Here is a 27,280-nt window from a genome sequence, read left to right on the forward strand (position 1 = left end):
TCCCTGCTGAGCAGAGAGCCCGATGCGGGACTCGATCCCAGGACCCTGAGATCATGACCTGAGCCGAAGGCAGCGGCTTAACCCACTGAGCCACCCAGGCGCCCATTTTTATCTTTTTCTTGAGCCTTATTGTCTTTATTTGACAACTTTCTCCCTTTTTATTTTTAATTTTTTATATTTTTTTAAAGATCTTATTTGACAGAGAGAGATCACAAGTAGGCAGAGAGGCAGGCAGAGAGAGAGGAAGGGAAGCACGATGCGGGGCTCAATCCCAGAACCCTGAGACTATGACCTGGGCTGAAGGCAGAGGCTTTAACCCACTGTGCCGCCCAGGCGCCCCTCCCTCTTTTTAAAACTTGTCATAAACTCAGGAACTTCTCGCACTTCAGCCCTTTGTCTTTCGGATACCTAAGCCTAGCCTTTGTTCCATTTTAATTAGCAGGACATGAATGTCGGTGATCGGTAAATTAGTGATGAACACATGGGATTTTACTGAGCTTGTCTCTATTTTGGTACATGTTCAGAAATGTTAATTAAACAAAAGTATTTAAAATAATACAGGCATATTTCAGAGATATTGCAGATGCAGACCCAGACCTCTATAATAAAGCAAATATAAGAATAAAGGAAGTCAGATGGATTCTTCTCTTTCCCAGTGCGTATGAAAGTGACACTTACACTGCACTGTGGTCTGTTAAGCGTACATTATCATTCTGTCCAAAATAACGATGTATATATATCTTATTTTGAAAGTATTTTATTGGGACACCTGGGTGGCTCAGTCAGTTAAGCATCTGCCCTCGGCTCAGGTCATGTCCCATGGTCCCGGGATGGAGCCCCTCGTCAGGCTCCCCGCTCCACAGGGAGGCTGCTTCTCCCTCTCCCTCTGCCCCTCCCGTTGCTCATGCTCGCTCACTTGCTCACTCTCAAATAAATAAAATCTTTTAAATAAGTATTTTATTGCTGCATCATCTGAGCTTTTAGCGAGTCATCATCACTGATCACCGATCACCGTAACAGATACAGTGATAATGAGCAAGTTTGAGATCTTGCGGGGATTACCAAGATGTGACCCAGAGACACGAAGTGAGCAAGCGCTGTTGGAAAAATGGGGCAAATAGACTTGCTTGAAGCAAGGTTGCCACAAACCTTCAATTCGTTAAAAAAAAAAAAAGAAAGAAAAAACAACTTACAAAACTGCAGTAAAATGAGGTAGGCCGGTAGTCACATTTAATAGGTATGTGACCCTTAAGAAAATTCCACTCGGTTTTGTTTTGTTTCTTTCCTGGTCATTGATGAGTGGACGCTGTGCCAGGGGTGTAAGCCGCTTCGTGAACCCAATTCATTTGGTGTCGTGTCATTGCCAGACCTTCACTGTGAAGCCTGTTTCTCCAGAACTGCCGCCTCGTTTCTGTCCTGCCTTACGTGTGAGAGATAGGGGCACAGTCTTGTCACATCCTGTATTTACAGATTTGCATGCACTCGGTAACATCCTGGGCACAGCGACTGCTTTTAGAAAGGTAGATGGTCCCCATGCCTCTCCCCATGTCTCTGTCTCTCTCTTCTCTAGACGTTGAGCACACCGGAGCCACCAGTGAGTTCTACGACAAGTTCACCATCCGCTATCACATCAGCACCATTTTTAAAAGCCTTTGGCAAAACATAGCTCACCATGGCACCTTCATGGAAGAGTTCAAGTGAGTATTGGGCGCCCGATGTCCCCACTTGTGGCTTGCAAATCACGGGTAGGGTGACCGCTTAAATCTTTCCGAGCTGGTTCTTCTGGACCGTTGGCTTGGTCTCAGCCTCCTTTAAGTTTTCTAGATCATTCTGCTGCATGTGAGCGGGGTTAACTAAATGTCTGTGCTTGCAAGATATTGCCAAACTTTAGAGCTGTCAAGACACTTTGGGGATGGTACGTATACATAAAGAATCTATAAATATTCTGAGATGGTCCATGAAGTGTTTTTTGGTGTTTCTGCGATTACAGTGTTAAGTGAAGTTGTCAGAGGACTGGAATGAGATTGTAGAGTGTTCTAGAATATGAAGTCAAGTTTTAGATGTGAAATGTTAGGAAGACTTTAGATTCGGAAAGAAGGTTGGGGTTATTTCAAATGTCATTCTTTGTAATAAGGCCCTAAACCTTGATTAAGGATTTTTTATTTCCTACCTGAAATTTTAGTGGCTCCTTAAATCTGGACATGAGTCATTTCATCTAAGTCACCGTAAAAAGAAAGATGCTTTTAAAAAGAAGGGAGATGAAAATGTTGAACTCTTGAATTGTTCTTCAGGAGAAGTTTTATCCTGTCTGGTTGGATCTTTTGCAGTCCCTGCTAGATGAGTGAGCAAGTCTCCCTGTCACTTGTTAGCTGAGTTACTAGTCAGTATGATTTCCTATTACCAGGGGAGAACCATTTGTTAGGTAGGTTTCTGTAAAGTAAGCCCTTCAAGCTAATTCTCTTTCTGAGAATTTCTCTTATGGTCAGAATTACGTTCCCACAAACCCTGGCACCAGCTTAGACCACACAGGCCCATGGCTCAGTCTGCGTGGTGCCGAGTGGGAATGCTTGCCCTGAACTTTGCTTGTTCCTGAAACCCAAGCTTCCCACCCTTGTTCGCAGGAACTTCTCCTCCCCAGGCACGGACTGCCCCCCCCCCCACCGATTACACAGCAGTAGATCCTAAAGTGTATGGAGCTCCTGTTTGCTCTACTAATCTTACAGTTACAAAGCCTCATGGTGCGCCAGTATCTGAGTGTGCCAGCGAGCCCTCCACTGTGACAGGAGATGCAGGACAGTTTTATAGGCTGGAAGCTTCAAGTTCTAGAAAGTGAGTTAATATTCTCCTGTATCAATATTGCAGCTTCTAGCTTTCTTCACTGCGACTTTATAATAAGGAATCACTGTATTGGTAATTCTCTTGTCTCTTATATGTAGGTAATTGTGCTTTCTTGGTGAGTTTAAACCTATTTTCTAGTCTGGAGGAGTGTCTTTTCTACTTAAAGTCATTGAGACAATGAGCCAGGGACGTGCTGGTAAACCTGCTCTCTGAAGAAGGGGGAGAAATTCAGCATTTGCTGGCTTTCCAGGCTATACATACTCACACTGGTGCCAGATCTAAACTCTCATGGGAATCTGCTCACAGAATCGTGCAGTACTAGCAACTGGCTCTCTTGACCAGGCCGGGTCCCCCCCAGTGCACCGCTGCAGTGAGCGTCTCACAATTAGCTAAAAGGGGTAACAAATCCAAGGAGAGACTTAACAGACCTTGGCCTCCACCGTACTGGAGTGGTGCCAGGGCAGTGGGCAAGCTTCCGGGGCCATGTGATCGGTATGTTCGGCGGGGCCCATTTTCTTTGGGGTCTGCCGCCGCCTTTGGCCTCAGGGCGCTGTATGACCGTGTCCACCATAATTGCCTTTTCAGTTCGGGGAAGCAGTTTGTCCGCTACATAAACATGCTGATAAATGACACGACGTTTCTGCTCGATGAAAGTCTGGAGTCTCTGAAGCGAATCCACGAGGTGCAGGAAGAGATGAAGAACAAAGACCAGTGGGACCAGCTGCCCCGGGTGAGGACGCGGGGGACTGCTGTGGCCGGGGAGCTGCCTCAGGCCCCGGGCAGAGCTCTGCTCCGGGCTGCACTCGTGAGGCCCTGGTGACATGGATCTGACCTGTCGCTACCTGTCCCCTCCCACCTGTGGGCTTCCGAGAGGTTCCCTCCGAGGGTTGCGGGGCGGGGGTGGGGGTTAATGTAGACACCTGGTCTAAAGCCAAGAAATGAGCTGAGAAGGCTTGTCAAATGCGCGCTGAAAACTTTCTTGCCTCCTTGATTTCAAAGGGCTTATTTGGAGAAGCGCTTTTGTTGTCCGAATGTGTCGATGTCAATTTCTAAAAGTAGGAAGTGAATCCCTAGGATGCAGTGCTGACCAGGCACTTGATCTGCTGGTGTGATTTCCTTTGGACAACGGTGTGCCTCCCGTGGGAGGTTTTTCCTTCCAGTTGATCTTGGTTTTTGTGTTCAGTTATTAATGGAAGAGAGGGTCGTCTTGCCAGGTTGCATGAGAAACTCCTGCCGCACCGGTGATGGCACGCTGACACGCTTTTCTGACATTTACTGCAGCCATGTAGACGATCTGTTCTGTGCCTGGGGTTCTCGGGCTCAGGATCAGAACTGCTTTCCAGAAAGAGTTCTCTTGGAAAAGTAGGGAGGACTGTTTTCTTCTTGACTAGCAATAGCATCCTCAAAACAAAAATGCTGTCTAGCTTCTAATGCTTAAGATAAGGTAAGCACGTATGAAAGCACATTTCGGAAAGGTTTTCATTCCCAGTATTCCTGCAGCTTTGATGGGAAGTATACATCTTGCTGTAGCTCACATCCTACACCATAGACTGAAACCTCCCGGGGACTTTGCCCAGGGGCCGTGAGTGCTGGATTCCCCGAGTCCAGGCTTCCATGCTGCTGGAACCCGTCTCATCACATTCTTGAGACAACGTGGTCGTTGTCCTCTCTGTCCTCTGTACTGCCCTGGCACCTGCCCGAGTCCGGCTTACCCTCTACCCTCGTATTTATGTCTAAACACCCATTAAATTGTTGTGCCACTGTGCCTCCAGAACCTCCCCCCTGTGCCTCCCCATGTCCCACCGGCAGGAGGCAGCCCAGCTCGATGCTCCGTGGCCCCCCTACATACAGTAGCTCTAAGAGAGCCTTCCAAGCTTACCTCACATTCTGGTCCGTTGGATCCTGCCTAGACTGGTCCCCAGGCCCTTGCAGAACCGTCTGGGAAACAGATGAGGCCAGCTGAAAGAGCTCCAGATTTGGAGTCCAGGCTACCCGGGTTTGAAAACAGACACTGCCATGCCCTCAGAGTTCTGGATCCTTGTCTGTGAACCAGAGACGGAGACGATCCCTGCTTTGCAGAAGAGCAGTGAGGAGGATTGCTGAAGGGCACCACGTAGTTCGGGACTGTGCAGTCCCTGTTTTTCTGTGTGCCTTGAGACACTCCTGTCCACAATTCTCTACTCTCCATTTTTCTGTATTGAAATCCTGCCCATTCTTTGAGTAAGGTCTAGACTTGATGGTCCCTCAGGGTTGGACTACCCCAGTCGGTGCGGCTGAGGGCCTCACCTTTCTCGGTACCTCTGTACCCTCTTTATGTTAGTCGTGATGCTCGGCTCAGACCGGCTCATGCCAGAGACAGTGGAAGACAGGTCTGTGGCTCGATACCTTACCCACAGTCCGTGCGCGCTAGCATTTGCTCATGAGACAACCGAACAATTCCTGTTGACTTGGTGTTCGTGGATGAGAGACGTCATAAATAATCCTGAATGAGTGCTGTTCCCAAAGTCAAGTAGACCTTGAAGTCCCTTTATGCCATCCGCCTCCCTGCTTGCCTGCTCCTCACCGCCCTGTCCTCCGAACACTGGAGCATTCCGCTGTTTGGCCCTCCGGTGCCCCCTCCCCTCCCCATGCTCACTGCTGAGGTTGGGGGCTCTCGGCGAGGGTGCTGCTTGGGAATCGGCGGTGGCAGGCGTTCTTTATCCTGAGACACTGCACCATCCGTGGCAGGACATTTGACATCTTTGGCCAATGAGGTTCTCTCCTCCCAAGGATCATCAGGCAGCCCGAAACACTCCCATACACCTGATGCCCCCGGCTCAAAGTCACTGCGAGGGGATCTCCTCTGTTTAACGGTCTGTGTCTGAAAGCTTCCAGAATGTCTCCTCAGTTCCTATCTCTCCTGACTCCAGACCTGCCGCACCTACCCGCCATTGACCTGCCCCTCTGCCCGGTGGTCCAGTAGTGTCCCTTGATGGCGTCCTTCACATCTCCTTGGGTCTGCCTGCCTCACTGAGGGACAGCCACACTCTGTTAGATGCTTGGACTCGACACTTTGGAGTCTTCCTGATTCTTCTCCCTCAACAAATGCCTCAAGACTCGACCTTCAGATACCCGTGTCTGACCTCTCGTCCCACAGCCCTCTCTCATCTGGCCTGCTGTAGCCTCTCCGACTGGCCCCGCGGCCTCCACTGCTGTCCGGGTCCATACCGCAGGGACGCTGTTAAAACTTGTCTGTTCATTATCACCACTTGATTCAGAACTTGGCCACGCATCCCTTCTCATTCAGAGTCCGGTCCCGAATTAGAGCGGCCCCCCGGCCCACCATTTTCCCTGTCCCTCTCCCAAACCACATGGGCCTCCTTGCCTTTCTGCTGACCCGCGTACTCGTCCCTTGGCGGGGAGCACTGTTGTCCCAGATTTCTGCGGGGTCTCCTCCTTCAGACCATCCACCTGCATGTCACCTCCTCGGAGGCTGTCCCTGGCCACTCTTTCTCTCTTCTTTACCTGCTTTCTTTTTCTCCGTCGCTGTCAGACTTGTCATGTGTCCGTGTGGGTGTTTGTTGATGGCTTCTCTCTTTGCCTGCGATCCAGGCTCCATGAGGCCCACGAGCTCACTGGTCACATTCCACGCTCCGGCGTCTGAAGGGGGGCCTGGCCCGGACCGGGGCCGGGAGACCGTGTGCGGAGGAATGCGTGGGACACGCAGACACGCACCGCACTAGTTCTCACCTTGTTCTTGCGTCTTCCTGCTTCGACATGTGTTCTGTAGGCGCATTCTGGGCCAACGGGGCAGTGGGCAGGTGACCCGGCATCGCCGCACCACCTCCCCCACGCAGCCACCCAGACGGCCCTACCCTAGGGTCCCCATGCAGGGTGTCAGCTGCTCTAGTTACTTTCTGAGCCCGGATATAAGAATTTCCGTCTTTACGGCTGTTTCTGGGGATTTTCTCCATCTCGGAGCCTTCAGTGCTCCACCTGGCTTTCCCCACAAGTCAAACACACCTTATTACCTTGTTTCCCAGCCCAGGGCAGAATTGGAAGAGGAGGACGGTGCCAGAGGCAAGCATGCTGACGGCTGTGGGGGGAGACAGCCTTGAGAGCGGGGCGAGATGAAGCTCAAAACCTTAGCACTCTGTAGGCACCTGGTGTAGAGGCAGAACCTCTGGGCCCCGGTGTCCTAGCATAGCACAACTCACGTTTTTAAAATAATAGTGACTACATGTTGTTACTCAGGGAGAGACTATCCTTGATAAGCAACCGTGTGTATCGGGCAGAGGGAAGGTCCACTTACTTCATCCCACACGGAAGCTGAAGGTGACTTCTTTTATCACTGGGGAAACCCGGGCTCATGTAAGTGAAACAATGTGCCAGGGTCACCTTACCCAGAGTCCCGAGAGTTCTCATGCTGAAAAGAATAAACCTCAGTTACCTGGAAAATTCTCTGGTTTGGGTTCTTCTCATTCCCTCAGCATGTGGGTTTTGCTGTGCACTTGTCCCGTTTTCCTTCACACTTGGCGTGCCGGTGAGCTCCCGGCCGGGGCTGACCTTGGCCTGGCCGCTGCTCCGTGTGTCCTAGGATCAGCAGCAAGCCCGTCAGTCCCAGCTGGCTCAGGACGAGCGTGTGTCCCGCTCCTATCTTGCCCTGGCAACAGAAACCGTGGACATGTTCCATATCCTCACGAAGCAGGTCCAGAAGCCGTTCCTCAGGCCGGTGAGTAGAAACTTCGAGGTGTTTATTTTGGGTATCAGATTCCATGGTCAGGTTCTGGCCTCTGTCACGAAAAGTAGTCGTTGAGAGCCTGGACCTTTCAGCTCCAAGTTGCTAAGTGGAAGCTCGATGCTGATTTTGTTCCCAGTTCTGAGTGCTCTGGTGCTCTGGGGAGAGACCAAGCTCTGCTAACACTTTCTTCCAAGATAATGTGATTCGCTTTCTGCCTACGTAGCGCATGGGATTATTAATGCCGAAGCTGTGACATGTTTTTATCATTATTGATGCCTGTATTTTATTTGTAGGAAAAGTAGAAAGTAGCATCCGTTGGAAATTAGAGTATAGTAAGTAGAAATCATTGATAAGGGGTAAGAGCTTTAGTTCTCCTGGTTGTAGCTTTGTTACGCTCAAGAAGCCAGAGGGTAGTGAGAGCCATGATTAGGGTTTCTGACAGATTGAAGGTAGTCAGGATATTTGGCCTTGTGCTGTTCGTGAGACCTGGGTCCTGCTTCTGAAATAGAAACCGAGCGTCCTAACTGAAGACCGCTGCTTTGCATTGGCCCCCTGCTCTCCCAGTGCCGCCCAGTATGGATGCTTTATGGTGTGGCCAGGACAAGGGTGGGGAGGAAGGCCAGGAAGGGGCCAGGGAGCTGGTTGTTAATTGCCTGGAGATACGGAGACAGGTTTGCAATGGAACGTCTTTTTATTTCTCATTTCCTCCAGTGTCCACGTTCAGCATTCTGCCCCCCAATTCTCACCACACCCTGGCCTGGGTGCCTCTCAGCGATGCGTCTCTCCTCTGTCTATTTTCCATTTCACAGCTCTTCGTGAAAGAGCAGTGGAACGTGAAACACAGCCGAGCTCACTGCTGAAAGCATGCAAACACCGCAACTAATTTAAACAAGACAGTTCAGACCCTTGCTTCCCTGGGCTCGCAAGTGGAATTTCTTTAAACTTTTCCTACAAAGCCCCGATAGTAAACACTTGGGCGTTACGGGCCACACGGTCTGGCACGGCTCCTTAACTTGGCTGTTGTAGCATGAAGGCGGCTACAGACAATGTATATAAACAACTACGTGTGGCTTTTTCAATAAAACTTTATAAAACCAAGCATCGGGCCAGGTTCGGCCTGCAGGTAACAGATGGCCAGTCCCTGCACTAAAAACCTATCTTATTTTCTGTTCAGGAATTCCTAATTCAGTGAGGCTTTGATTATTAGGAAACTATAATAAATTATGTTTATGGAATTGTGAGTGATTTTCCCTCTTACCTGCTTCTCGGTGAATTTGGAGTGATGCTTGTTTTTCTCATTGAAAGCATGAATTTAAAGAAAAGGTTGCCTTCTGCTCATATTTATAGATATTCCGCCAACCTGTGACATTATTAAGTGTTAGAATTACTGGATTAGAGATGGAGAATAAAGAAAACTTTGAATATAAATGTCCTTCAGCTTTATGACTCACAGAACTTCTCAGGGATTCTTTAAAGATTAATCCAGCCAATTCCTGCCTCCACTGAAATGGGAGTTTTGGTCCTTCTCACTTGTCTCAACAGCATGAAATGTCCTCTTACCCTGTTGATTCCCTAGGAACTTGGACCCCGATTGGCCGCAATGCTGAACTTTAATCTTCAGCAACTCTGCGGCCCCAAGTGCCGTGACCTGAAAGTTGAAAACCCTGAGAAGTACGGCTTTGAACCAAAGAAGCTGTTGGACCAACTGACGGATATTTACCTGCAGCTGGACTGTGCCCGGTTTGCCAAAGCCATTGCCGACGACCAGGTCAGTGCCCGGGCGAGCAGGCCGTTTCGGGGGGAGCCTGGGCCTCCGCTGCCAACCCGGCTGGCAGAGCTCATGTCTCTCTGGACTTCCCGGCAGACCCATCTGTCCCAGGGTTTCCCCCACTTGGAGTCAGGGAAGGCGATACTTTCCAGCTTGCGATTTGGGAAGTTTTTAGTACATAAATGGAAATAATCACTGCGTGGGCCGGGGGAACTGGTCTGGTATAAATGAAGCTGAATCAGCTCTTTTCCTTTGGGTGTAAAAAGGCCAGTTTGGCTCCCAGATCTGTCTGCAGCGGGGTCCTAGCCTGTCCTGCCACGGGTCTCAGGCAAGAGATCCATGCCCTTCCCACCAGGGTCCAGCCTTCGCAGGGGACCAGGTCTGCTTCCCAAGCGCCCCGCGTCAGTGCTGCTGTTACTGTGACTCCGGGTTTCAAACCTCACGTGGTCTTCCCAGGCTTCTCTCTGCTCTGTTCCTCATGTCCGCTGTGATGACACCCATTCTTTGTCATTTCCACAGCTAGTCCAAGCACCTCCCCACCCCTGACTTCCAGCGGTCTCATAAAGGGCTCCCCCACCCGCCATGTGCTTCTGGCCTGCATCACGGTGGTGTCCTCAGAGCTGACGCTTATCCGTTGAATACCAAGTTTTAGCCACTTGGCTTGTTTTCGTTGACTTAATCCTCACAAAATCCTCTGGTATAGGTTCTGTTAGGTTCCTCATTTTCACATGAGGAAACTGAGGCACAGAGAGTTGAAGCAACTTGCTCCAGGCGGCACAGGGAGTACGGGATGGAGGCGGGGTTCATACCCGGGCCGTCTGGCCCGGAGTAGGTACTCCCCCAGCCTCTCTGCCCTCTACTGAAAATACCCAAAAAGTCCCATGCTCATCTGTCTCTCCATCTTTGTTCACCCTATCTGTCCAGATATCTCTCACGTTTCAGGTTAACCAGCAGTAGGGGTTCCAGAAGGTTCTTTACCCATCTCTCATCCAAAGGAATGATAGTAAAGTAGAGGAGTTTTAAGTACTATTTTTTTAATAATAGTTTTACTGAGATATAATTCACATATGTGGTACTTCTGGATGTAAGCAAGAGAGTCGGTCCTGGCAGAGTGCCTACAAGGGGAGACACCACATAGGTCTAAAGTGGGTTTTCCGTAAAAAGTGGTGGTATAGGAGGGGGTTAGGAGTTTGCAGTTACCGTGGGGGGTTGCAAAGATGTTTTTCTAGACTGCAGCTCCGTAATACTGCACATCCTGACCTGTGGACTGTAAGTGGCAGTCTGTAGTCGACGGAGAAGGGCGAAGGTGCGCCGTCTCCGATGGGCGTGTCTGTCTGGATGGCAGGCCGGCGGCAGCCAGGCTGCAGTAGCCCAGCCGGAGGTTGGGGTGTGAGAAGTCCCCAGAGACATCCACTCTTTACCAGAAAAGGCTTGGAAGAGTCGAGTCGTAGGCTGTTGCCGGGAGGCCTTGCTGTGGCTGCCGGCTCGGGCGTGGGGAACAGGACCGTCCTGCAGTGTGGAGAAACACAGCACGGCCATGAGATGGTGAAGACCCAGTGGGTGATAGCGCCCGGTGATGCCCGTGGGGTGTGGTGGGGCCTATGCGGGCACCAGACTTGAGTCGTAGACCGCAGCTTCTGCACCGTGGCCCGTAGCTTTTCTTGAATTTCTAAAGAGCCCCGCTCGGCCAGACTCGGAAAGCAAACACGCAGGTGCCACTGTACCGTGGACAGGAAAACGTATTAAGTGTGACGTTTGTTCTGATTGTTGGGCATTTCCCATCTATAGTGGCTGTAAGCTGATTCGGGCCCTGATGATCGTCTTGGAAGGGTTTGGGGGGCTGGGGAAGGAAGGTTGGAAGTCCAGAGAGCTCCAGAGAACAGTAGTGGAATTTTGTTTTCTCCTTTGGGAGCAGTGGTCTTGGTTTCATCTGGGATGTCCAGGAAGACCGAAGAAGAAGAAAACGGCGGCCCAGCAGGGAAAGAAACTCAGAAGCTTCTCTCCCGGTCAGCCAAGAGCAGGCTAAAGACAAGGGTCTGGAAAAGGGGACAGGGGGACCGGCGTGAAGAGCCGCTGAGCCTTATGCTCACAGACTGGAGGAAAGAGCCCGTCACCAGAGCAGGACCGGAGGGCAGCTGTCCTGGAGCTGAGGGAGCCCGGGACGGGGGGGTCATAGGGAGACCGTGCGCCACACTGACGGCCACGCAGGACAGGCTTTCACCGACAGACTCCGTGCGGACTGCTACTGCCGTCCATGAGCACTGGGGTCTGTTCAAAAATAAAGAATAAAGAGGGGCATGTGGGTGTCTCCGTCAGTGAGCGCGTGACTCTTGAACCGGCTCAAGTCACGATCTCCCAGTCGTGAGACGGAGCCCCGTTTGGGTTCCACATGTGGGGCGGAGTCTCCTGAAGATTCTCTGCCTTCCGGGGCGCCTGGGTGGCTCAGTGGGTTAAAGCCTCTGCCTTCGGCTCAGGTCATGATCTCAGGGTCCTGGGATCGAGCCCCGCATCGGGCTCTCTGCTCAGCGGGGAGCCTGCTTCCTCCTCTCTCTCTGCCTGCCTCTCTGCCTCCTTGTGATCTCTGTCTGTCAAATAAATAAATAAAATCTTTAAAAAAAAAAAAAGATTCTCTCCCTTCCCCCTCCACACCTCCCTATGCTCACACGCGAGGGCCCTCGCTCTAAAATAAATGAAAATAAAGGATAAAAAGCCCACTGAAGTCACACTTCTGTCCATCTTTCCTTTTTGTTTTTTTGTTTTTTGTTTTTCTTTCTTTTTTTTTTTTAAAGATTTTATTTATTTATTTATTTGACAGAGAGAGATCACAGGTAGGCAGAGAGGCAGGCAGAGAGAGAGGAGGAAGCAGGCTCCCCGCTGAGCAGAGAGCCCGATGCGGGACTCGATCCCAGGACCCTGAGATCATGACCTGAGCCGAATGCAGCGGCTTAACCCACTGAGCCACCCAGGCGCCCTTGTTTTTCTTTTTTAATTGAGGTGAAATTCACGTAACGTTGAAGCGTGCAGTTCAGTGGCAATTAGTGCATTCCCAGTGTTATGCAACCTCCACCTCTTTCCAGTTCTAGCAGCTTATCCAAATAGCACCCCCAGACGAAGCAGGCATCGTCCATCCCCCGCCCCCCATCACCCCAGTCCTGGGCAGCCACCGATCTGCTTGGTCTCTTCACTTTACCTAATTCGGGATTTACCTGTTTGCCTCTTCTGGGTATTTCCTGTAAACGGGATAATACAATACGTTACCTTGTGTGTCTAGCTTCTTTCATTTAGCATAATGTTTTGAGGTTCATCAGTGTACCGTACGTCGATCCTTTCTTACGGCTGGATGGTCTCTCATTACGTGGAGCTCCCCTGAGGGGTTTCTCTCTTCATCCATCGGTGGTCCTTTGAGTCGTTCCCACCTTTTGGCTGTTAGAAATGGTGCTTCACTGAATATGGGTGACCAAGTATTTGTATACCTGTGTTTGATTCTTTGGGCTATCCACTCAGGGGTAGAATTGCTGAATCCTAGCAGTAATATGTTGAACTTTTTAAGGACCTGCCCCACGGTCTACCATAGTGGCCGCACCATTTTCCATTCGCACCAGCAGTGGACAAGGGGGCTCATTTCAATTTCTTCACATCCTCACCAACACTTGTTATTATTATTTTTTTTTAACAGCCACCGTAGTGGGAACGAAGTGTTACTTCACTGTGGTTCTGATTCACATTTTCATAACAACAAATTTTGTGTGCTTCTTGGCCATCTGTATGTCTTTTTTGGAGAAATGGCTGTTCACGTCCTTCACCATTTTTTAAATGGGTCGTTTGTATTTTGTTGTTGAATTGTAGGAGCTCTTTATATATTCTGGATACAAGACCTTTATCAGATACATGATTGTAGATATTTCCGTGTTTAATTTTAGAATGATTCTGTAAGATCCTTGAGGACAAGAACAGTATCTTTGCTGTACCTCTGACCCAACCCACATCAGACTCAAGCAGCAGCTCAGTAATGTGCCTTTGCTCCATGCATTGATGCCATTGCTCCAGGAGGCTGAATGCCATGTCCCCTTATCACGGGTTGCCTTTGATTTCTGATAATGCCCACTACACTCCTCCTAGAAGTTGACTTAGAAGTAAGCACAAGTCAGTTGGTGAAAAACTCATCGTTGTCATTTGCGAAATAGGGTAGGTGATGTTTCATGAGGATAGCAAGTGGCCTCTTTTCACAAAGAGAAGTTCAAGGTGAAGTTGTCTCAGTTGCAGTGCCCAATCCACAATACACCCCTGTGCACAGTGTTTTAATTTTGGCCTCCCAACATCTTCCTATAATCTTTTGGCCACTTGTCCCCTGTGCCCCTCCCCAAAGGGATGGATGGAGACTGTGGCTTCCTGGCTTATAAGAAGGAGAGATGTCAAGTAAGGTATTTGCTGAATCCATGTAGTAATTTAGTTTCAGAAAACTATGCTGGAGGCTCTCTGAACTTTTCAGGATTGGACAGGATGGCTTTTAGGATTTCTGCCAGGCCGAGGCTAGCGTGTGCCCTTTCCTCTCTCTGCGCGTGGGTGCGTACAGAGAGAAAGTGAGCATGTACGCTTACTTAGAAACTGAAGTTAAAGAAGAAGGGTTGAGGAATTTCAACCCCGTGCTGTAAGAGAATACGGGTACTGACATGAATTCACCCCATAGACGTTCGTCTGAATCCTTGGATGGGAAGCGCCGCTCAGGGCTGACCAGGCCTTCGTTCGGAGTCTTAGGCTCGATCCATCTCCTCTTCTGTTTGCATCACTGTCACTGAATTGACAAGTGACCAGTGTTTTTGCTATAAATGCAAATTAGGATATGCTGTGATATTTCCGAACGGCAGTGATGTATCTGAATCAGGCACGTGTGAGGTGGGTGTTACACCCCCGTTCTATGACGGAGGAAACCGGGACCCAGAGGAGTTTACCTGAGACCGCCCAGTGGGTAGACAGTGGAGCCAGAATTCAAGTCCCCGTTCATCTGGGTCTTCATGGGCACTTGTCCTCCACCAGCCCCCACGCTCCTCTCCGCGGAGCACCTGACATTTAGCAGTGTGGAGCTGAGAGCTCTGGAAGAAAGACGGACCACGAACAGGATAAAGCTCCTTTTGATTACGAGCCGTGTTGGGTTGTTTTCCCCATGTTGACCTTTAGGGAAAAGAGCTGACACTTGTCGCAGGCCACAGTGCCTTTCAAAGCCTCAAACAGACGCGATTTTCACTCTCTTTTTAATATTTAGATTTTAGGGGTGCCTGGGTGGCTCAGTCAGTTCAGTGTCTGACTCTCGATTTCAGTGCATCATAATTTCAGGGCCCTGAGTTGGGGTTCTGGGTGGGGCTTTGTGCTCGGCAGGGAGTCTGCTTCTCCCTCTCCCTCTGCCCCTCCCCTGCCTATTCATTCTCTCTCTCCCTGTCTCATAAAGAAATCTCAATTTTAAAAGACTACATGTTTGCTGTAAAAGTAATTCCAGAATTTAAAAATTCCCCTCCTTTGCCTCAACCCTAAAGTCCTCTGCAGCAGTAATGACCTTGTGGGGTCTGGTGCGGCTTTTTCTGGTTTGTATTGTATGTGTTTGTAGCCACGTGAGAGTGTTGAGATACCTGGTATCTTCTCAGGGCTTTTTTAGAAAGACACAAATGGATCGTACTCTGGGCATTTTCTGCAGCTTTTTTCCTACTTAAAATACACTGATGGCTCGCATTGTCTTTCCTCGTTGGCAGAGATCCTACAGCAAAGAGTTGTTTGAAGAAGTGATCTCGAAGATGCGGAAGGCCGGGATCAAATCGACCATAGCGATCGAGAAGTTTAAGCTCCTGGCCGAGAAGGTGGAGGAGATAGTGGCCAAGAACGCGCGCGCGGAAATCGACTACAGTGACGCCCCCGACGAGTTCCGAGGCAAGTGGGCCGCTCTCCTCCTGCTGGAGGAGACGCGTAACATGCAGAGACCGCGGTCTGTGCTTTTCACTTTTGGATGGTGTGCTAGAGTTCCTCCTGGAGATGCAGTGTCTGAAATTACGTTTGCCTCCTTTTAGTTCCGTTATAAATTAAGAGGGGCGGGTTCTTATCTTGATATCAAACCAAGTCACGAGCACGAACGTGCCAAGATCAGCCTTGCCTTTGCGAGAGGGGATTTGCATTTCCAAAGGAGCATCCTGGAGGTTCTGAGATGAGGGGCTCCGGCCCGCTGTCTCTCCTGCAGAGCCCTGGTCCTTTTCCTCTGTTCCTCCCCGTCCCAGCTCTAGCTGGCCAAGGGTGCGTCCCTCCCCCGGAGGCACTGTGGGTGTCTTTATCTTGTGCCAACGTCTGGCTGCCCTTGGGGGCCTGGTCGGGCCAGGCGATTGTTGGTCTGTGGATCTAGACCTTTCCCCGACAGGAGGGGCTTTGTCTCATTGTCACCTTCAGTTCTGGGCGCTGAGATGACAGTTCACTCTGCTCTGTCTCCGCAGACCCTCTGATGGACACCCTGATGACCGACCCCGTGCGGCTGCCGTCCGGCACCGTCATGGACCGCTCCGTCATCCTGCGGCACTTGCTCAACTCCCCCACGGACCCCTTCAACCGGCAGACGCTGACCGAGAGCATGCTGGAACCAGGTAGGGGAGGGGGCAGCCTCGGGCCCCAGGCCCGTATGCGGGCCCAGCCGTGGCGCCCGCCCGAGTCCCCTGTCAGAGAGCCATCAGAAGGGGCCGATGTACCAAATCCAGAAGCTTCCATAGCTTACGGCACTTCATGGAAAAGACACAAAGCATTCTTGGCTCTGATTCACTGTGGGAGGCTGGTCCTTATGTCCCGCTTCTTCCTCGGCCTTCCTGTCAGGGGGAGTGAATGGCCTTTTCTCTCCGTTTGTATAGAACCGGGCTCCATCTCCTAGCCGGAGCCCTCCAGCCCGGGGCCATTAATCCTCTCCTTTTCTTTCCCAGTGCCAGAATTGAAAGAACAGATTCACGCCTGGATGAGAGAGAAACAAAACAGTGATCACTAAACCGTCCCCCGTGCCCACCCTCCGCGAGACACAGCCCAGGCGGGCCAGGCCGGCGGGAGCGGTGTCGGCGGTGGAGACGCCCTTCCGATGCCTTTCAGCCCCGCCGGGCAGGAGACGCTGAGAGCCCCACCCCCACCCCCGGAGTGACCAGACGGTGGAGACCCGGGAGGACGTGGATGGCAAGAGGAACCCCATTCCTGTACATATATTTAAGTGACACACATGGTCAAAAGCTTGAGGGACACACTTTACGATTGCTTGTGTAATAAAGCTCGTCTTCCTATGTCACCATTTGGGGCTTTTGCAACGGAAGTCTTTTAGCGATTGATGACCAGTGGGTCTGGGCAGCATCCCAAGTTCATCTCCCCCACCCCCACCCCCAAACCCAATATCCGTTGATTTGATTGTGATTAGAGAACCTTGGACATTTTGCTGCTAAAGAATCCTTCCCCCTCCTCCTCCCTCGACCCGACTTGCACTGCTGTGGATTTTTTTAAGAGAAGCAAAAACAAAAATATACTCCTTCCCCCTGCCCCGGCCCTCCAGACATATACTCTGTGAGAGAACCGTGCCTGCAACAAAGTGTTAATCCTGGGATCGTATTTTTATATCATATTCACATATTTGTTTTTTTAATTGGTGTTAGATGACATGATTAATAAAAAAGGCAAGATATTTTCAGAATTCGAATTTCAGTTTTTATTTTTTTTTTCTTTTGAAATGTCCCTTTCAAGTTTTTTTATTCTAAACAAAATGAAGAGAACCTGTTGCTCTGGTCCTTGGCGGAGGCCTCTCGTAGGAGCCCGAGGAGCAGCTGCAGGGCAGGGAAAATATTCACGTATATCAGGATTTTTACAGGACTTACGGTTTTGGGGGGAGGCGCACGTGGGGCGGGGGGCGGCAATTCAAAACCGTTCCAGTTCTCCTAGGAGGGAAAAGAAATTCCTCAACTCCACAGTCTGTGAGTTCGAGGCAGGGGGTCATCTATAAGACGTATCCTTTGGGGCTTGCCCTGACCAAAGCAAAAATGGGGCACAGGAAACGGGGACGCGTGTCTCCCTGTAAACACACACACACACAGACACACACACACACACACACAGAACCGTAAGACTTTTTGTATTACTACTCCCGACTCCAACATACTTGAATTCTCGCATTTCCTGTGGGGTAAAAAAAGGATCTGAAACCATAAAGTGTTTTGAGGAAATGAAGCTCCGAGAACAGACTTTCTTTTTTCCTTTTTCCTCCCCCTCCACAGACAATGTCCTCTGTTCGATTCCTAACGCAAACTACAATAAATGGCGAAACGCATTCAGAAGGAACCTTCTTTGAGTCTCTTCTTTTTGTGGAAAGCAGAGGGGTGGGTGAGGCACCAGAGCCAAGCGAGTCTGCCCATGGTGGATGCCGTCTGCAGCCGATTCAGAGTCCCTATGTTTAAAATAAAACTTCCTCCCGTTTGTGTCAGTCTCGGTCCTCATTTCGCCGATTGCGTGTGCGAGGGGCTGAGCTGTGTCGTGTTCGGTCTCCGCGGTCCCCAGCGTGGTCCCCGTCGCCAGGACCTTTCCCCTGACTTCTCCAGTCCTCCCTCAAGGCCAGCCCGTGGCCTGTGCTGTGCAGAAAGTGGGCACCTGCGGAGCTTCCTTCTCCACGCAGACGCTTCTACCCACGTATGGCTTCGCCCTCTAAGAAGGCGATTCTCTTGGGGCGCCTGGGTGGCTCCGAGGCTTGAGCCGCTGACTCTCGATTTTGGCTCAGCTTATGACCACAGGGTCCTGGGATCAAGCCCCAAGCTCCGTGGGGAAGTCTCCTTGAGGAGTTTCTCCCTCTCTCTCTGCCCCTCCCCTGCTCGCACTCATGCTGTCTCTAAAATAAATCTTCAAAAAATAAGACGAAACTGGGGCGCCTGGTGGCTCAGTGGGTTAAGCCGCTGCCTTCGGCTCAGGTCGTGATCTCAGGGTCCTGGGATCGAGTCCCGCATCGGGCTCTCTGCTCAGCGGGGAGCCTGCTTCCCTCTCTCTCTCTCTGCCTGCCCCTCCATCTACTTGTGATTTCTCTCTGTCAAATAAATAAATAAAATATTTAAAAAAAAAAAAAAAGACGAAACTATTGTCTTGGGTGGTTTTTAAACGCATCAGGGTGTGAGGTGCAGAGAGGTTAGGTAACTGGCTCAAGGTCACCTGGTCAGTTAGTGGAAGATTAAACGTCCAGGCTTCAAAGTCCGTGCCCCCAGCCCCGTCTGACTTCTCTTGAGCAGACGGATAGTAAATCAAAAATACATAATGCATTCATTATCCCTCCATGCAGATACTTCCACTAATATAGTTCACTTTTTACTAAACTTACATATGTATATGTCTATAAAGCTGGGCTTTGGGGCACCTGGGTGGCTCAGTGGGTTAAAGCCTCTGCCTTCGGCTCAGGTCATGGTCCCAGGGTCCTGGGATCGAGCCCCACATCGGGCTTTCTGCTCAGTGGGGAGCCTGCTTCCCCCCCTCTCTCTGCCTGCCTTTCTGTCTACTTGTGATCTCTGTCTGCCAAATAAATAAAATCTTTTTTAAAAAGTGCTATATTTGGGGGCTTCTATGCCTAATCGTTTATCCATCTTACGAATATGTATTATCTCCTCTCTAAACAGATTTATAAAGTCTTCACAGCACAGTTTCTGTCATCTGCATGTCCCAGTGAATGTGATAAGACGCTGCCGTATCTTTCCATGTACCCTCAGCATTTTGAATACTCAGAATTCAGAGGTTTCAAGGATATTCCGCTGGGTAGGACATATCTTCTGTCTCTACCATCTCTAGGGGCAAGATAATTCATGTTTCTATTTTTCAGAGTCACAAGGTTACTATTTTATAGAAACTTGTGTTTCTATCCTATCAATTCTATTCTATTCTATCAAACACAACTTTGATGCAATCGGTTAATTACGGATACTAAGATAAATTCCGAAATATTTTAAAAGCAGGCCTTGGCTACAAGAAAGATGGTCAGATACAAAGGAAGATCTGAGTATCCGACGAGCTGAAGAGAAATAATCCTTGACAGATGATTAAAATAACTTCTTACTCGTTTTGTGACTCACTCTTGTGTGGGATTTTAAAAAGCGTTGATGAAATACCTTTTGAAAAAGATAGCCGAGCACGTTATTTTGTGCACGTTTTGCAGCCTTTGGATTTGATGCAGAAAGAAGTGAGTTTCACCGTGTTTTGGTCGGCGTGGAAAGGAGACATAAAGAGGCCTGGTCTGACAAGGTTAAGTTTTCAATAGAAGGAGGAGGGCTCCGCAGTGGCCTGTGAACTTGGCTTTGATATCCACTGGTGTTGGGCCGAAGGAGACCACGTTGGTTGTAGATAACTTGTCTTTTGTGAGCATATTCTAGGCACAAGGCCGTCTTTCATGTAATAATTCACTGAATCCTCAACAACTGTCCGGTGGAGAGGGTGTCCGTGAGACAGGCACGGGACACTAAGTCATGTGGCTTCAGAGACTGATCCCTCCAATGCCCCGCGGTGTGGCAGTATCCCAGAATGGCCCAGCCTCAGAATGCCCAAGGACCTGCGGAGAAGCAGCATGCCCTTCTGGAAGGGGCTTTGGCCTTGGGGTCAGCTCCAGACCCAACGCTATGGGAGCTGGCGAAGGAAACATCAGTCCCAGTGCTTGGCTCGCCAGCCCCTCACCGCTGAGCCCCAGTTTGTGTCTCCAGCCCAGGCCTCTCTCCCGTGCTGCAGACACCAGTCATCTGTGATGCCTTCTGAGTTCTGAATTAAGTTCCTGTTTCTCCCCCAACCCCCCCCCCTCTGTCTCCCCATCATGTTAAATGGCAGCTCCATCCTTCTCCATCACTTGGACCAAAACCTTGGGAGTCATCCTTGATTCCTCTCCCGCGCTCTTCTCCTACCCATTCTGCCCACGGATTTCTCACTCTACCTGCGGAACGGACCCAGAGTTCAGCTACGCTTCACGGGCCCACGGGTGTGACTGGTCTGAGGCATTAGCGGTGACCTGGCTTGCTGCGCTCGCCTGCTGACTGCTCTCCTGTCCCCCACCCCTTGTTCTCCTCTCTCGGAACGGCAGCCGGAGAGGTCTTGTTAAAACGTGCCTAAGAGCGGGGGCACCTGGCTGGCTCAGCTCGTGGGGCATGCAACTCTTGATCTCCGGGTCAGGAGTTCAAGCCCCACATTGGGCATGGAGATTACTAAAACCAAGAAGCAAACAAACAAAAGCCACTTGACTAAGTTTCCACGCTCAAACCTTCCATGGCTTCCCAGTCCTCTAGAAATAAAAAGAATTTTACAGTAACCTAGAAGGTTACATCATCTCTCTGAACATACATCCTACAGCTCCTCCTTCCTCCAGCTGCCAAGCCTCCTGGCCTCCTGCCCTCCTTCACTGGCAGGCATGTTCCCCACACTGCGAGCGCCCTTGTATTTGCTCCCTCTGCAAGGAATCCTCTGCCCATGGATATCCACCTAGAACACAAACCCCTTATGGCTTTAGGGCTTTGCACAACTATCACCTCTGTGAGTCCTTCCTTGTCCTGCCTGTTTAAAACTGCACTATTTGGGGCACCTGGATGGCTCAGTGGGTTAAAGCCTCTGCCTTTGGCTCAGGTCCTGATCCCAGGGTCCTGGGATCGAGCCCCAAATCAGGTTCTCTGCTCAGCAGGGAGCCTGCTTCCCCTCGCCCTGCCTGTCTCTCTGCCTACTTGTGATCTCTGTCTGTCCAATAAATAAATAAAATCTTTAAAAATAAAATAAAATTGCACTATTTGCTGTCCCTTGCTATTCCCTTTCTTTGCATTTTCACCTTAACGTTTATCATTCACTGAATTAAGATATGACTTCTTTACAATCTATTTCCTCCCACTTCCATGTGTGCCCCAGGAGGACAGGATTCTAGTACCTGGAAGGACGCCTGATGCACAGGGTCAGTGCTCAGTCTGTGTGTTGCATGAATGATCTCTTCACGTACTTGTCATTCTAGTTGTATCATTTATTTGTTGCTGCAGAACCAGATCACCCCAAATTTAGTAGTGTGATGTGGTTACAGTGATTTTATCTCCATTGGTTCTGGTGGTTCCAGGAACAAGCTTTCAAGAGGACCCGACAGGAGCTGTGACACCTTTTACAATGGAGTCTTGGAAGTCACACAGTGTGACTTCTGCCTTAGTCGTAAGCCGGCCTGGATGTAAAGGGAAGGAATGTAGAAGCTACTACGTGACAGGAAGGTTGCTAGCCTCACACTGTAAGAACAGCTTCTGAGAAGGGAGATACTGTTCTGGTCACCTTGCAAAATGAGATGGACCACATTTCCCTCCCCCCGACAATTTACAGTCTCCATATATGCAAAATACATCCATCTCTTCCCCCCAAAGATCCCAGACTTCATCCCATTACGGCATCATCTTGATGTCCAACGTCTCATCATCCAGAACAAGTCCAAGGGCAGGGGAGTCTCTCTGATGTGATTCTTTAGGTCCAGTCCCTGGAGGGCTACTCCTCTTGATTTAAAGTTCTGTGAACTAAAGATACAAGTTATCTACACACATGCGCGCGCGCACACACACACACGCACACGCACACCACACAATAATGGGACAGATATGGAAAAATCATTATAGATGCTCCTATTCCAAACGTTGGAAAATGGGAACCCCAGAGTCACTGGTCTGTTGTAATTCTGAAATCCTGCTGGCACCTGTCGCAGTTCCTTAGAGAGGAATCCGTCCTACAACCTACTAATTGTTCACCGAGCCTCTCAGCTCCGCCCTCTGGGCTCTTGGGTTTTGCCCATGAACCTCTCCTCCTCTGTCCATAACAAAACAAAATTGCGACGAAGTATGCAGTACACGTGTCAGTCTGCTTCCTGTCCCCAAAAAGAGGTTGGGTTCAGAAGTCTCTTTCTACATCACGCTTTCTCTGCCGCCCTCCCTCTAAGTCAGAGGTACATTCTCCAAACCAATTCCCTTAGGATTGGGTGGGTTTGCTATGAATCTCCCTGGGGTTGAGCCTATTAAAAGCTACACCCACAGACCTCTTCCGGATCAACTCTCTCCTATTTCAGATTTCTCGTGAAGTCCTTAAAACTTGCTGAGATGTTAAAGGGGTTTGTAGTCACGTTCTTGTCCTTGTATGTGATGGTTTCTAAAGATCTAAGTGGCTTCTGGAGGCAAGAAGAAGAAGCCAAGCGACACTTTCAGGGTTTTGCCTGGCAATCTCCTGACCCGATCATTGAGTTCCCTCCCCCACATACACTCTTCCTCTGGCGTGGACGAGTGTCCTTTTGGCGTTGCCAAAATTTCCACCATTGCATGAGAAGGGGCCTCCTTCCTTTGGCTTCCAATAACTTTTACTCACTTGCCTTTAAAGCCTCTTTGATGTTCTTTAGGCCAACTACCAGCAGCCTCAAGGCACCCCTGTCTTCTGTCCACCGTTCAGTCTCAAAGCCAAGGCCACAGGTGTTCAGCTTTGTTTCACCCGCTTCCAGGACCTAATTCCTGCTGCTAAATGGATCACCCAAATTTAATGGCTTAAAACACCCACTACTAATTCAAGATCATCTGTCATGGTTCTGGGGTAAATTACGCTCAGCGGCCAGTTCTCGCTCCGGGACTCCATACTGAGTCACCTGAAACGCTTCCTTCCATCTGGCCCTCGGCTGGAACGTCTACAAGGGGACTCTCTGGGCTCTTTGGCTTCCAGATGCGGCCTGGTGTCCAGGTTCTAAGAGCGAGAGGGCCAGGCAGAAACTGGTCTTGACAGCCCAGGGCAGACACTGGCCCGCGCAAGTTCTAGGGGAGGGAGCGGAGACCCCAGCGCTCCCAGAGGAAACGTCAGTGTCAGGTTTCAAGAGCAGCAAGTGGATGAGAGAACCCGTTGCAGCGTCTTAGAAAACAGGCATCAGCCACACGGTTTCTCCCTCCCTTCTGTAAATGGGCAATTCTTACCTTTTTTGTTTTCCTGCCCCTTGTCTTGCTGTTTTACAGGCATTCTTGTGTATTTTTCTAGAACTTACTCCCTAGTCCATTTTAGATGTTGGGAATATCCTCTTGCCATCTGTTCTCTCTCAGATAGCTTTGTTGTGATCTCTTTTTTGCTTTTTGGTTTATTTATTTCTTTATTTGACAGACAGAGTTCACAAGCAGGCACAGAGTCAGGCAGAGAGAGAGGAGGAAGCAGGCTCCCCGCTGAGCAGAGAGCCTGATGCAGGGCTCGACCCCAGGACCCTGAGATCATGACCTGAGCCGAAGGCAGATGTTTAACAACTGAGCCACCCAGGTGCCCTAATTTAATATTTTGGGGTGAATAAGAAACAGGTACACATAGTTCAAGATGAAAAAAAAAAAAACCCGAAACCTAAAGAAGACCAAGGGAAAGGACTGCCTCCTCTTTTCTATCCCACCCCACCCCTACCCCCTCCCATGCCCTTGCCCTGTTCCTGGTTTCCTTTCTCAGGGGACATGGCAGTCCCACGCCAGGCTGCACCTTGCTTTTTTTCACGTAAAATACCCCTCAGGATCCACTCTCCCAGCAGTACCTCTGCCCTCTTATTACCAAGCCATTTACTGATAGGCCATCGGCTGATTGCCGCAGGGACGGCCTCCGGCCGCTCCACCGCCAGCAAAGTCGTGAACACATACATCATCTCCGCGCACCTGCAAACATACGTGAAGATAAATCCGCAGCCGTGGATTTGGAGGACCCAAGAGTATACACGCGTCTATACTTGTATTTCAGTCCATTTGAGTAGTAGTTGCCGGGTTACGGCGCCACGCTCTGAGGACAATTGTCCAGGTGGTGTTGCTCCTTGGGAATCTATCCGGCATGTGATTAAGTTTTGTGACCCTCGTAGCTCAGTGTGTCTCCTCTGTTGATGAGGTATAGAATTTTACTTGTATTTATTATTTACAGCTTATTGATTGTATTACTGAAATCCCCTCTCTTTTTGCTTACTCCTTTGTCTGGCTTCGGCTTGATCCGTTTATTTCAAGACTCCGTGACAAATGTCGATCCCAGCTGTTCACTTTCGTCCTTCTCCCTGTGGTTTTGTCACTAATGGCTTTGTGTCTTCTAAACTGATGTGATAAAGGAGATACACTCGTGATTATATTTTCTTTTTTTTTTTTAAGATTTTTAAAATGTATTTATTTGACAGAGATCACAAGTAGGCAGAGAGACAGGCAGAGAGAGGAAGGGAAGCAGATCCCCGCTGAGCAGAGAGCCCAATGCGGGGCTCGATCCCAGGACCCTGAGAGAGACCATGACCTAAGCCCAAGGCAGAGGCTTAATCCACTGAGCCACCCAGGCGCCCGTAATTATATTTTCTTGATTATCTTTCCTTTTGCCATCTCTCTGTCTGTGATGAAGTTTTTCGTATTAAAATTGCTACTTTGGGGGCACCTGGGTGGTTCAGTGATCCCGGGGTCCTGGGATTGAGCCCCGCATCGGGCTTTTTGCTCAGCAGGGAGCCTGCTTCCCCTTCTCTCTCTCTTCCTACTTGTGATCTCTGTCAAATAAATAAATAAATAAAATCTTTTAAAAAAATAAAATAAAATAAAATTGCTACTTTGGTGTTACTTTGGTTGATATTTGCCTAGTATATATTTCTTTGTCCATGTTTCCCCCCTGTCTGTTTATTATGAAATATTACACCTATTTAGAAAATGCATCAAACATAGACATACAAATTTATTAATTACTATAAAGCTTATATTGGTGTAATACCACTTAGGCAAAGAAACAGAACATTTCTTTATCCCAGATGCCCATTTACTGTTCTTCCCACGCCCAGCCCCATCCACAGGTAAGCATTACCCTGATTTTTATGGTAACCAGAAGCTTTCTGTATGGTTTTGTCACTTAGGTATATATTCCTAAACACCATAGTTTAATTTTGCCTTTTTTGAAATGTTACATTAATATATTTAAAGGTACAGCACAGGATGCCTGGGTGGCTCAGTGGGTTAAGCCTCTGCCCTTGGCTCAGGTTGTGATCCCAGGGTGCTGGGATAGAGCCCAGCATCAGGCTCTCTGCTCAGCAGGGAGCCTGCTTCCTCCTCTATCTCTCTCTCTGCCTGCCTCTCTGCCTACTTGTGATCTCTGTCAACTAAATAAATAAATAAATCTTTAAAAAAAATAAATAAACAAAGGTATGGCACTTTGCTGGCTCAGTTGGAAGGGTGTGCAACTCTTGATCTTGGGGTTGTGAGTTCAAGGCCAACATTGTGGAGATTATTTAAATAAAAACTTTAAAAATATATATACGTATTTAAAGGTAATATATATACATTTTTAAAGATTTTATTTATTTATTTGACAGACAGAGAGAGATCACAAGTAGGCAGAAAAGCAGGCAGAGAGAGAGAGGGAGAGGGAGAAGCAGGCTCCTTGCTGAGCAGAGAGCCTGATTCGGGGCTTGATCCCAGGACCCTGAGAACATGGCCTGAGCCGAAGGCAGAGGCTTAAACCACTGAGCCACCCAGGCACCCCCTCTAAATGTAATATATTTAAATCTGGCTTTTCTTGAAATAACCAGTATTCCTGCATTACTTGTGTGTGAGTCTTTCAGTTTCATTGCTAGATAGACTTCATTGTTTGAATATACCAGAATATCGTGTAGCCCTTTCACGGTGGAGGGACATTGGGTTGTTACCAGCTTGGGATTATCACAGCTAACGTGGCTGTGAACATTCTTGAATATGTTTCAGGGTCCATCTGATGTTGGATTTTGGATTTTTGTCAAATGCATTTTCTGCATCTGTTGAAATGGTAATATGGTTTTTAAATTTTAGGCTACTATGGTGAAGTAACAGCAATTAATTTTTGAAAGTTAAACAAACCTTGCAATCCTGGGAGACATCCCACTAGAATGTCATATATTATTCTATTTCTATATTGTTGGAATCAATTTGCTAAAATTAAAAATATATTTATTTATTTGAGAGAGAGAGATTGAGAGGACAAGTCGGGGAGAGGCAGAGGAAGAAGGAAACTCCCCATGGAGCAGGGAGCCGAACGTGGGACTCGATCCCAGGACCCCAGGATCACAACCTGAGCTCAAGACAGAAGCTCGACTGATTGAGCCACCCAGGTGCCCTCAATTTGCTAAAATTTTTGGAAGAATTTTTGCATGTCTATACAGACTACCATTTGTGCCCTATGGAATATTGGTTTATAGTTTTCTTTTCTTGTAGTATCTCTTTCTGGTTTTAGTAGCTTCCCCATTTACTTATCTCACATGGAAGATGCCAATTTTCAGATCCCCACGTTGCATAACACAGTGACTCAGCATTATAACCTGTGATGCCATTTCCACACATGTGTTAAGGGTTCCCTTCCTGGTGTCTTCTGATGGAGTTTCTCGATCTGGTTTTCTAGGTCACGAATTCCTTCTTCGTATGCATTTTCCTCTTGAACCTTCTCTCTTTCCAATTAGCTGTTTGGGTTTTTTTAATAACTGCTTATTTCCTGACTTGTTACCAATAGCCTATCTCTTTGATTTTTTTTTTTTTGTTTGTTTAAGTAGGTTCCATGCCCAATGTGGAGCCCAGTGCAGGGCTTGAACTCACGACCGTGATCTTGAGACCTGCGCCGAGATCAGGTGTTGGACACTTACCTGGCTGCCTCTCAGGCCACCTCTTTGAAGATATCTGAAGTTCTTATTGAATCTTCCCCATTAATTCTGCTTCCTCAGCTATTAGTTTTTCCATTTATTTCTCTGATTTAGAATAAGGCCATTTTCCTCCTTAGATGTGCAATTATTTTCACACGAGCTCATATTCCTTTGGGGGGTCAAAAACTACCTGGATGGTAGTGGTAATATGTAGTAAGCAAGGCTAAAGCTCAGGCCCCAGTGTCTGCCCCCTGGGGGGGGGGGCTGTCAGAGGGTAGAGTTGGTGGCATTAAATTATAGGTCTCATAAGTCCCCACAGGCCTTCTCTACAGGT

The 27,280-nt window shown here is 49.0% G+C and overlaps 1 protein-coding gene across 2 annotated transcripts in view; it reads left to right on the forward strand.

Annotated features, from left to right (window-relative positions):
- UBE4B (ubiquitination factor E4B) overlaps window positions 1-17,654 on the forward strand; it is a 123,187-nt gene extending 105,533 nt beyond the window's left edge. For both annotated transcript variants that reach the window (XM_044237125.1, XM_044237124.1), the window contains 7 exons: window positions 1,571-1,697; window positions 3,424-3,568; window positions 7,415-7,549; window positions 9,135-9,326; window positions 15,068-15,242; window positions 15,794-15,940; window positions 16,268-17,654. In XM_044237125.1, the coding sequence (XP_044093060.1) occupies window positions 1,571-1,697; window positions 3,424-3,568; window positions 7,415-7,549; window positions 9,135-9,326; window positions 15,068-15,242; window positions 15,794-15,940; window positions 16,268-16,329 (983 nt within the window). In that variant the 3' untranslated portion in view covers window positions 16,330-17,654. The remainder of the gene's footprint in view (window positions 1-1,570; window positions 1,698-3,423; window positions 3,569-7,414; window positions 7,550-9,134; window positions 9,327-15,067; window positions 15,243-15,793; window positions 15,941-16,267) is intronic.
- Window positions 17,655-27,280: the final 9,626 nt, after the last annotated feature.

Source organism: Neovison vison, chromosome 2 (genome assembly GCF_020171115.1).
Source record: "Neovison vison isolate M4711 chromosome 2, ASM_NN_V1, whole genome shotgun sequence".
In the NCBI taxonomy this organism is placed as follows: domain Eukaryota; kingdom Metazoa; phylum Chordata; class Mammalia; order Carnivora; family Mustelidae; genus Neogale; species Neogale vison.